General features: G+C 42.6%; 2 protein-coding genes across 4 annotated transcripts in view; one reads left to right on the top strand and one right to left on the bottom strand.

Annotated features, from left to right (window-relative positions):
- Nucleotides 1-4,600, bottom strand: LDAF1 (lipid droplet assembly factor 1). 3 transcript variants are annotated; one of them, XM_058816029.1, is made up of 5 exons: nt 4,417-4,600; nt 3,052-3,186; nt 2,501-2,669; nt 1,974-2,112; nt 1-831 (listed from the first exon to the last, which is right to left on the bottom strand). In XM_058816029.1, the coding sequence occupies exons 2-5, from the start codon at nt 3,121-3,123 to the stop codon at nt 741-743; spliced, it is 471 nt and encodes a 156-aa protein (XP_058672012.1). In that variant the 5' UTR covers nt 3,124-3,186; nt 4,417-4,600; the 3' UTR covers nt 1-740. The 3 variants fall into 3 exon arrangements, with proteins under 3 accessions (XP_058672012.1, XP_058672011.1, XP_058672010.1); XM_058816028.1 differs by lacking the exon at nt 4,417-4,600 and adding an exon at nt 4,150-4,264 and having other exon boundaries at nt 3,052-3,181; XM_058816027.1 differs by lacking the exon at nt 4,417-4,600 and adding an exon at nt 4,150-4,256.
- Nucleotides 4,601-8,901: 4,301 nt separating this feature from the next.
- DNAH3 (dynein axonemal heavy chain 3) overlaps nt 8,902-11,021 on the top strand; it is a 49,834-nt gene continuing 47,714 nt past the window's right edge. The window contains exons 1-4 of the mRNA XM_058815735.1: nt 8,902-9,000; nt 9,797-10,001; nt 10,266-10,293; nt 10,781-10,961. Of these exons, the coding sequence (XP_058671718.1) occupies nt 8,902-9,000; nt 9,797-10,001; nt 10,266-10,293; nt 10,781-10,961 (513 nt within the window). The remainder of the gene's footprint in view (nt 9,001-9,796; nt 10,002-10,265; nt 10,294-10,780; nt 10,962-11,021) is intronic.

The following is an 11,021-nucleotide window of genomic DNA, read 5'->3' as shown; positions in this document are numbered from 1 at the left end:
TGGTTAAACAAACAGCACTTTAATAAACTAAAATAGTTAGATACTTTATGCTCAAAAATATAATATTTGCAAAAATGAAAAAGTTTAAATAACATACACAAAGTTACAACTGATAAGCAAACCAGGCAATTCAAATACCTAAACAAGATCTAAGCATACCCCTGATATGATGAGGTAATAAGAATAAGTAAAATATCCCTTTGGAATAACACAACATCTAAAGGGAGAAAAAAAGCTTAGACCAGACATATGACAAACCCACTTTTCCCTTTATAATGAACATAAAGCATTGGTGTACTCATTCTATTTTAACAAAGTTTAAGGCTTACAAATATTTTTCCACATTCAAAATGTGTTTCTACTGTTCTGAACTGTGATACTTTTGTATCAAAATGACCACTGCTATGTACTAAAGGGAGTACATTCAGAACTCCAGTATCTGAGAAACCAAATCTCTCCCTCTCCTCTCTGTCTACCTTGCCATTGACTTAACAGTACCAACTATTATTACATCCCTTTACCAAATTCTGTGGAACACTCCATCATGCACATACTCTTACCACTGCACTGCTGCTTCTTGGTTATGTTTAAGATCCCTTTTACAGTGCCAGTGTAAGATGTACATCAATTTTTCTCACTTTCCAGGAGTACACAATGATTGAATGGTTAATGAGTAAACAATTACATAGCAAATGCTGAGCTTGTACGGCTAAGTGCCTATAAAATGGGGAGAAATCTACTTATTCACTCTTTGCAGTATTGGCAGAAAGATCCAAGCCAGGCTGCTTCTGTGATAAACTTCCATTAGCATCTTGCTTCCTCATCTGAGCCCTGTGTACATGAGAAAAGAATAGTTTAATTGTCTGTCCTCCCTAAGATTATATTTTAATTTTTTGCTCAAAAAAGCAGAGCTTTTTGAGATGTCCCAGACAGTTTTACATCTGCTGCTGGTCTACCTAAGCTTCTCTCAAAAGACAGAGGAACAAAAAATAGATGGTGTTACCTGGTTTAACATCAAAGCTGTAGTTAAATGGGGCTGGTGTGTAGGATGGACTGAGCATTTGGATATGCTATGGAAAACAGAAGTCTTCTGGAGCTGGTGGGCAGTGTTGTGGATGTGGCAGCATGCCCTGAAACTGGGCTTTGCACCATGCTTCTGTCACTCTGCTGCCATCTCAGGCAGCTTTGTGTGTCCTCAAGAGCTGTGCAAACACATCTGTGCTGAAGGAGCTAACTGAGGAAGCCTACAAGACAGCAGCTGGGATTTTTCTTCTTGCTCTACCCCATGGCACAGTGATTCTTTCCCTGGCAGGTATTTCAGGGGCCACAGGTGGCACTCCAGCACAGCCTGCTGCTGCTGCCTCCTGCTCTCAGCTGCCTGGCTGAGGCAATGCTGACTGAAACAGGTCTCCAAAGTCCTGAGAGGCACAACTGGCAACTCACACAGTGCACTATCCTACAAAACCTGTTATTTTTATTTTGGCCACACTGTCCTTTTTAAGTGCTCCTCTGCCTCTCCCAAATCTACAATGAATTTTGTTCCCTTACTCTACAAATGCAGGTAAGCAGAGACAGCTGTGTCATCATGAAGGAAAAACTGCAAAAGGTTCAACTCCTACACAAAATTCAACTTGGCAGTAGATTTTAGTGATGTTTAAAGCAATACATTGGAGTGAGACAAAGGTGTATTTTACTGCCTGATGTAATGTTTTGTTAGCACGGTCACATTTAAAGACCATTCGTGTTTCTTCTGTACCAAACAGGAAAAAGGGCATGAATTAATGCTCATTTGAGTACCTATCAATGACCAGACAGCTGCATGCTGCATTTTCAGCCATGAGGGTAGCCCAAGATTCAAAGCATTCAAGAAACATTGGTAAATTAAGCAACAATGGCTCATTTTGAAAAAAAAAAATGAAGCAATGAATGCAGAGTGTGAAATCCAAGCATGGATCAAGGACATCCATACTCACCTTGATGCACACCAGTAGTTGACCAGAGTTGAAAGTGCAACGTAAGAAACACTCAGCACTCCAGAAACTCCCAGGGACAGGGCTCCCAGGCCACACAGCACACACAGGAGGGCTATGCCCCCTATGGCTATGACAACACCTAAAAAACATCACTCTGTTACTTAAGTCTATGTACAAATAGAGGAGCTGACATACTACCATAACCACAATTTAAAACAATTTGGGAAAACTATCTTCCTCACTCATCTGGGTAGCCTCCTTAAAAGCTATGCATGCTCAAGATAACTGGTTTAGGCATATCCTGGTGGCTGGGATTAGAAAGGAAAATAGGATTTCCTCTGTATAGACTACACTTAATTAGATTACTATTCTTGTATTAAGGGTTTTACTACTGCTGAGACTTAGGGACTACACACAGAAATCCTCAATTGCTAGGACTCAAACTTCCAGAAGGAAAAAATAAAAAGGAAAAAGATAACATGCCTTAAAAGGGAATAGGTAAGTACATCCATGAATGTATACAGTACCTTCCATGACTATCACACCAATACAGGCCATTACAGCTGTTGTAACAACAAAAACCAGGAAAAATCCAACAGGAACAGCTGACACTGCAATAAACATCAGGAGTGATAAGGCAACAAAAGGATGGTCATCTAAATATTGGCCAACACGAGAATTCATAAAGGCAACAACCTGCAGATGAAAGAAAAATGTTTTAGATTTTTTAAAATATCTTGTCACAGATACCTTTCACAGATCACTGCTGCAGTAGTGAACCACAGACAGGATAGATCTTTTGTCAGTCTGCAGCTGGAATAGTGAGCACCTCTCCCCTCTCTTCAAAAAGCATGAGGCCTTGCTCTACTATCTCAAAGGGTTATGCCAGTAAAACACAAAAATGCAAAACAGGCTTTCCTCTTTCTTGACTGAAGGTGTGGGAGGACAGGCCTTCCCATTGGCCTTACAGTGTTCATTTAAAAAATAGGGAGTGCATTTAAATAAACCAGGGTGTGATATCCTGATAGTTACAAAAGGAAGAGCTTTATAAACATATAAAATTACAATCCAGACCCACATTTGCGTTGCTGTGGATGGTCTGCACCACGGAGTGCCATTGCTTCTGTAGTTCCTGCATTTCTTTAGACATGTTATTAATCCTCAGCCACGACCTCTTCTGAACAGCCAGTTCTCACTCTGCCATCCAACTTCCCTTAAAATTAAGGTACAATTAGTAACAGGCTCATACAGGTGCTTTTTGAAAACGTTTCCTTTGTATAAAAGAGAATGCAGGTTTCAACCAAAGTCTAAATCATTACTTTTACAAAAGCACATCTAATGTAGAGGGCTTGTCCCTGCAAGCTCTTCTGAAACTCCCACAGCCAAGTAGCAAGACACAGGTGACTCTTACCTTCTTCCTTTGTAACATTAACCCTGTGCTTACCTGTCAGGGTATTCACTTACCAGTAAAAACATCACTTCTAACCACTGGCATGGACAATTTGTTGCTAAGGGTTCTGGAAACCAGTAACACACTAATGACACTCATTTCTGTGAGTATCCTTGTGCTCAGCATCGAGAGCATACCCCACACAGCTTCAAAACTCGGCGCATTAAGGCAAAATCTTTCAGACGCTCTGCACATATTGAATTATGTCAGTTTCAGGGAATTTCAGACACATTCAATCTCCCTGAAAATTTCCAGCTGTTGTTGCAGGAGGACCCTTACAAGGGGCAGGTTAAAGGATGCATTTTGCTGTTTGCTACCCCGAGCAGCCAGGGCCCCTGCCGTGCCCCCGCACACACCCGGGCCCTCCCGGGCACACAGTCGCACACTGTCACACTCAGCGGGTGAGCCCCGGCAGCGCCGAGCAGGAGCTGCCCACGGGGCGCGCCCGAGCCCGGGCGTTACCTCCGCCACCGCCCGCGGCCTGCACCGGCACCCAGCACCGCGGCCAGGGCACAGCGCTCACCCCCCGGTCACCGCTGCAGCCACCCCCCCGAACCAGCGCCCCGGCCAACAGCGGCTCCCCGGCGTGTGTCCCCCGCAGGTAATGGGGGACACGGCCCCGCTCCCGCGGCGCTGCCGGGCCGCGGCCCTCCCGCCCAGCCGGGCAGAGCCGGAGCCCGGGCTGGCGGAGCGGGGCGGCGCCGGCCCCGGCAATGTCCCTCTCACCTGCGGCTGCCGCCCGCCGGGCCGCGGCCCCGCTCGGCCGCTCGCCCCCGGCTGCCGGGCCTGCCGGGCTGGGGCAGCGCCGCTCTCCCGCCGCTGTCTCCTCCCCGCGGGGGCCGGGCAGGGCCCGCCTGTGGCGGCGCAGCGCGGCCGTGGCCGTGCAGCGCTCGGATCAGGCTGTAAAAGCCGCTGGTGCTTGCGGCGGTGCCTGATGCCCTCGGGCGTCCTGTCGCGTCCCCCTTGCTGTCCTGCCCTTCACCCCAGCCCTACCTCAGCCGCTCAGTCCGGATACCCTCATGAGTGTCCGTCCTAGAGGTTTGTGTTGGTTTAGGACATGCAGCCTGGAGCTTTTTGGAATGGAGGCCGGGAAATGAGGGTATCTGCGGTCTCCGTGCCGCTGTGGGGGCGCGCAGAGGCTGCTCGGCCCCGGTGGCAGCAGTCGCTCCGTGGGTGTCTGTAGTGCCTCCGTCCCCAGGCTGGCAGGCAGGGAGCTGGGAGTGCTCGGTGGCGCCGTGAGGAGCGCTGGAACAGCCGCTGTGGGACGCCTCACCCGGTTCCGCCACCTGCCCCCGTCCCGGAGGCTGTTCCCACACGGTCCCACCTTGTCCTGCTGCCTCCGGGTGTTTTGGTGCGCACGTGGCAAACCTGTTCGGGGAGATGAGCCGTGTGAGGAGCGATTGCGTTAGGAATTCAGCCGGGTTTTTAGGAAAATCAATGCGGCTGCAGTGCCTCAGGCTTTGGCAGGGACTCTTTTCGGCAGCGATGCTCGCTGAGGTGCGTCCCACGATGGTTGGGCCTGGCTGTTGTCCAGAGCCATCATGAGGGCGTGCACAGGCAAGCCTGAGGTTCAGTGAAGTCCCAGCTTCTGCTACACTGATTTTTTTCATGTTGTAAAGTGCAATCAGAAATGAGTTAAATATTCATGTTTCTCATCCCAGCTTTAATCGTTTAATTGGTGCCACCTATGAGGGTATTACAAAATGGATGTTAACGGTTTCATGATTATTTTTTTAAAGGCAACAAAATAAACAGCGTGTTTCATTTGGAAATTAATGCAAAAAGAGGTTTTATGAAGTATGGGGGGTTAGATTTATCAGACTGTTGGAGCTCTGTGTCTTTGAGGTGCTGATTTCAATGATCTCTGCAGATACCAGGATTTGTGTAGACAGAGGGAATAGAATTTCCATATTAACACATATCTGGACTGTGTGGAGTTTAAAAGCCTAGCACAAGATACCTGCAAGAAGAGGATGGTCAAGGCAAGTGTATTTTGCTTAAGCTGTTACTGTCTTAATCTCATATATTATTAAAGTGCATAGTGGATTGCTATTCCTGGTACACTAGGGTATGTCATAATAAATTTGTTGGTTTGTATACTTTTTAAAAAAGTGAACATAGGGAAAACTTACTGGCAGTATTCCAGAGTGACATAACTCAGTGATAATGGCACTATAAAGTTTAATGGAGCTGAGTTTAAAGTATACGGGAGATTTTAAATTTCTGGCTGTTTTCAAGCTGCAGTTTTGAAGATAGTCTCATACTTCTTAGTAAATTATTTTCTTGCTATGCATAATTATCTGTACTGCTAAAAATTCATACATAATCTTCCTCTATACAAAACAACTGGTTTTAATGTTTTTCAAGCAGCAGAGATAAGTTATTCAACTTAGAAGGGCATGCATATATGAGCATCCAAGTTGATGTGCACAGAGGAACAGTAGTTACTCTTAACTGCTGCTTAATTGAGCTTGTCTTCATGCCAGTGTCAGCTCCAATTAGCAGGAAAATACTCATGTTGCAAACCAGCACTGAAGTATTTGGAGATTTGCAGCACACATTACCAAGCAATTAGCAGCAGCAGCAGTGCTGATTTTGTACCCCGCACTGCTGGCCCGTGTTTAAAGAACAGTGGCCAACAACAATGTTCCACTTGTAGATGGTATAAGGGCAAGGCATAAGGAAAGCTGTGCTGGTAACTCAGGGATATCAGCCATTCTTACAGCTCACAGAAAATTAGATGAAAAATAGCAAAGATGATGGGAAAAGGTTTAAAATTGAACTCTTGTTCTGTTGGTAGAAGATGTACAAGGCCCTCTTGAGGGTAGCTATTAAGAGACTATGCTAGATTTCATGTTGGATGGTTGTAATTCCCATTTGTGGAAGAATGTGATGGAAGACTCAGGATGTAGTGATGACTGTGAGTGGGAGGCAAATGTAGACAGGCTTAGAGGAATTGATACTATCCCACCTGCTGTGTTCACATCTTCATGGACTTTGATTCTGAATGTTGGAAAAGAGGTAGAGGTGTTTGGACTCTTGAATATTTTTTCCAATTCTTCTTAAGAAAATTTGGGTTTATTTACTGCTCTGGGAGCTCTGTGCAGTGCTTTCATGCAAGAGTTAGGATATCTCAGGTATCTCAGGACTACATTTTTTCATAACTTTTGGAGGTAAAAGGAGCCTGTACAGTTCCTCATTGGTTCCACAACTGAATCTCCCTGACCACAGCTTGGCACAACACTGAAAGGGGCTGTTTCCTCGCTGCTGGGGGAGGAGGGAATTCTGTCTCCAAGCACCAGCTATGCGGTAACTGGGGCAACCAAGCTGAGGACTGAAAGGCAGTGTCAGAGCAGTTCACCAGGCTGTGACAGGCAGAGGGACTGGTAACAAGGACACCTGCAGGTAGTACCTGCCCTTACCCTGCTCACCTGTGCATCCTGTGCATGGGTGAGGCATGCCAGTGTCTCTCTTTTTCTCTTTCCCATTCCTTTTGACTTGGGCTTGTTTTTCTTGGCAATTAATGTGTGGTTCTGCTGTAAAACACAGCTGGGGGGCCCAGGGTCCCTGGGACATTAGAAGAGAACAGGCAGCAGGGAGGAAACTGGTGTTGGAGAAAGTGGGAAGTCTTGCTTGAAGGATATCTGGGGGGAGTTAGAAAGATTAAGGTGAAAAGTGAGCTTGAGAGGAATGGTGAGAAAAAGAGCATGGGGGTTGGAGGAAGAGGGAGCTTATGGCTGTAAACAAGGAATGTGAGAGCTGATTTTTCTTCTTCCTGGCAACTGGGATAGAAGCTGATGGACACCTTGTGTAGTACCTGAAATGAACCTCTTTTTTTCAGTGCATGTAACAAGGATGTTCACACTGAGGAAGAGGACCAAAAAATTCTAAGCAAACAGAAAAATCAAAAGAAAATAAAGCCAACAGAGAGCCCGAGTCTCCTGAGGGTAAGTTCCTTCTGCTGTGACTGTGAAGGATCAATAACTTTGTCAAAATTTCAGATGCAGTTGGCCATTACTGGTGGTTAGTGGTTTGATATTGGAAGAAGGCTTATTAAAAGAGACACGTTTTTGTTAAATATTCTTTGGACTTAATCCTTTATAACATACTTTTTATTAAGGATTTCTTTGTTCAAATATTAGATGTTTGAAATGTTACTTGGCATATAAGTCAGGATTGTTTTAGGATGAACGATGGCTTTTTTAATGACTCTTCTACCTTTAAGAATGAATGAATGGATATCCTAATGAACTGCATCATTTATTCATTTTAAAGTACCCTAAGGCCCAATCCTTTAGTCATTAATCAAGAGGAATTCATGCTCTCTTTAATGAGTTATGTCTGGCAGTGATAATGTCTTTATTTCTGTGTGTGTGCAGGCATGCTGAGGAATACCAAGGAGTTAAATCAAATCAGTCCTTGCTCAAATTTTATTTCTAAATGGACTTTACTTTGCGGAAGGCACAATTTTGTCTGCTAGAAACTAGGTTCCAGCAGCCTTGTTTTTCAGTGATACATCAGAAAGCAATAACCATGTGCTGAAAGTGTGTTAAAATTATTTAAAAAAATTATATCCTATTCAAACATAATTGTATCGGGTAATAACTTCCTCTTCCATGGTGATTTAACTCACTCGTGTTCAGATACAGCACACTTCCACCTCCTTTTTCTCATAGTGTCACTGTGTGTTCAGGAAATTGTTCTTTGGGAATCTCCTAAACAAGTTTAATTTAGGAAACTCAGAACAGACTATGGGTGAGGCTGTGGCCTATACTAAGGAAGGTTGCCATCCAAAAACATTTTAAACACTGTGAGGTTTAAGAATTTTGTGAATATATCCTGACAGAACTTTGTATGGCATCCTGGAGGCCATGTCAAAGTATTGTCACCTTGAAGAGGTGAAACATAGTCCTAAAACGTGTCAGATATCCTGACATTTGTAGTACAACACTTTGCAGAGTACTTGTGACCAATTTGTTCTCCCAGCACCATCCTGGTAATAGCTTCTTCTATAATTGGCTCCTTGTAGACATTAAAAAAATCTAGAGGGTTTTTTTCCCCTCCCCAGTAATAGAGTTCACACAACTTGGACTGATTCATTGTCAATTTGTCAGTCTGGTAGGATTTAACATTCTAATGTCCAGAGTTTGTACTGTTACAAACATGTGGAGTTTTTAGTATAGTTTAAAGTATTTGACTAATTTTAAGCAGTTTTCAGGGATATAAAAATAAGATTGTTTTTAAACTGGCATTTACTGGTGTTTAGAAGTTTTATAAAATGACTGCAAAAAACATGTTTTGATGAGGAGCCCACCACAAAGAATGGCTGTTTCCTTAAAATTCAAAAAGCTGCCATATGGAATTTTCGATGAAAACTGAAGGACTCTGTTTCTTCTTCATGAATCTTTTTTGAAACAGAGTATTTCATAAACATCTTTGAAGTCGCTTTTCACTTCTGTCTAGTCTGGAAACAATTCCATGTGCAATATGAGTCGTCAAAAGCAGTCAGTGAAATTACCGTTCCAGCGCACAACTTCATTTGCTTCTGCTTCAGATGAAACTCCAGACTTGTATGAGGTATGTGCTCTCTCCCCTGCTGCCAGGGTATGCACACATTCCATGAGCTGGCAAATTCCCATTCTTTGCAGTGGGGTTTGGTGGGTATGGTGGTACTAGGTCAAAGGTTGAACTTGATGGCCTTGGAGATCTTTTCCAGCCTTAATGAACCAATGATTCCAACTATATTCATTGTATCTCTTGCACTTTTATCTCTGAGCGTATTTTGAGACTTGCATCCCACTTGCCTGTGAGCTATCTTGGTAAAGTTCAGACATCAGGACTGATGAAAAGTCCATCAATAAGTCCATCAGAAAACATGGAATGAACAGACAAAAGAAACCTATTACAAATCCTTACTGTGATGTGAAAGAAAGACAAGAGCTGAATTTGTTAACTTGTACTATTCTTCAGCTGTTACAAGGACTGAGTGTTCAAAGTAGATAGGTAATTAACAGAGGCCTAAGGAATAGGAATTTTCTAAATCTAAGCAAATAGAAGAAGAAAAGAAGCAAGATAGAGATGTGGGGAGAGTAGAAAGAACTAGATAATGTACCTTCCTCTCTTATTTATAAAAAAATACCTTGATTATGCAAAAAAAACCCCCAAACCCTGAGTATGACTGAAGTGTTCTGTAAAATTATCCTTATTCATGTGGAGAGCACAGTGATCTAAAAATGAATGGATGGTCAAATGCCTGTCTGACCTATGTATTTGGTTTTTGTACTAATTGATGTTTAATCCTGTTCTAGCCCTAAGAAGGCTTTTTAAATTTCTGTGCTTTGTAAAACTTTTCCTTTTGTTTTTCCAATTTCAGCTTATTCTAGAGAAAAGTCGTTATCCTCCTTTGATGCAGGAGACGTCGTGGACTTTGGCAGCTCCCTTCAAAGAACAGCCGCACTACCGAAGCCCCAGTGACTCCATAGCTAATAACTACACTCTTACTGCACGGGATTTAAAATTAAAACATATTAAAAAAATGAAGTCCTTTTCAATGATAGAGATATCACAGCCTTCACTGTGTATCCATATTTGAATGTGTTTATAAGTTCAGAGTCAGTATAGACAAATTTGCCAATACATGCATAACTTCAATAAATGTTTCACATTTACTAGTTAGGTTCATCCCTCCAAATAATCACATACAGTGCTTCTCTGTGACATTGTATTTTTTTCTTGTTTCATTATGTGATTAATTATCTTAGCTCTGTTTTTCACCAGTATGAAATATCTTATTTGAAAATTATGTCTCTGTGATTTTTCTTAACTGAGATTTAAAACTGCAGGGAAAAAGAGGCGATGGAGTTCTGACAGGTAATGTACTGTAATGGTTTAAAGATACAGATTATTACAGTAAATCTGGTTTCAGTTGTGATTTAATATTTTTTTTACTGAATGCTGTGTTAAGCATCCAAGCATGAGAAGGTAAGGCCCCACAAAAAATGTACCTGCATCAAGACTGGCTTTTGAGTCACAAGATTTTAATAAGATAATCACATGAAAATACATTATGATATTGGGCAACCTAAATAACTGTTCTAGTATGTCTGACTCTGATAGAACTGCTCATAAAATACTGCCTCTCTGAGTGATACTGGGCAGTTGTAAGGTTTGCATGCTTGCATCCTTTATGTTAAAGTAGTATATTATACTATGCAATTTTAATGAGAGTTTTTTATTGAATAATTGAAATACTTCCATAGGTCATACTTGTCCTCAGTGTAGCACAAGTGGTTTATATAATCTGTGTCATACATTACTGCTTCTTTATTGACTAAACTTGTATTCTTTTTTTCAAAAGTTCTTTGTTAAAGAGTGTGAGTCGCATTTCACTGAGTGTACCTGCTCATACACCAGACCTGCATGTCATAAATTATACAAACAACCAGCCACTGACCCCAGAAGAACAATTTGCTCTCATGGATTTACATGAGAAGGAGATAAGTAAGCGAGAAAAGATACCTTCAAGTGATGATTTAGAGGTATTTATATAATTTCTTTTTAAGATGAAAGTAGCAGCAGTAATCATCTGAAAGATATCT

This window comes from Ammospiza caudacuta, chromosome 17, assembly GCF_027887145.1.
Source record: "Ammospiza caudacuta isolate bAmmCau1 chromosome 17, bAmmCau1.pri, whole genome shotgun sequence".
NCBI lineage: Eukaryota > Metazoa > Chordata > Aves > Passeriformes > Passerellidae > Ammospiza > Ammospiza caudacuta.
The sequence above is the reverse complement of the archived record's forward strand: the minus strand, read 5'-3'. Positions and strand labels throughout refer to the sequence as shown.

Bases quoted from the DNA above. Each gene is read 5' to 3' on its own strand.
- LDAF1 (XM_058816029.1), bottom strand. From the start codon at position 3,123: ATGTCTAAAGAAATGCAGGAACTACAGAAGCAATGGCACTCCGTGGTG. The intron at 2,113-2,500 runs GTACTGTATACA...GATGTTTTTTAG, and splicing joins TGGTGTGATAGTCATGGAAG to GTGTTGTCATAGCCATAGGG. The intron at 832-1,973 runs GTGAGTATGGAT...TCATGTACACAG, and splicing joins AACTACTGGTGTGCATCAAG to GGCTCAGATGAGGAAGCAAG.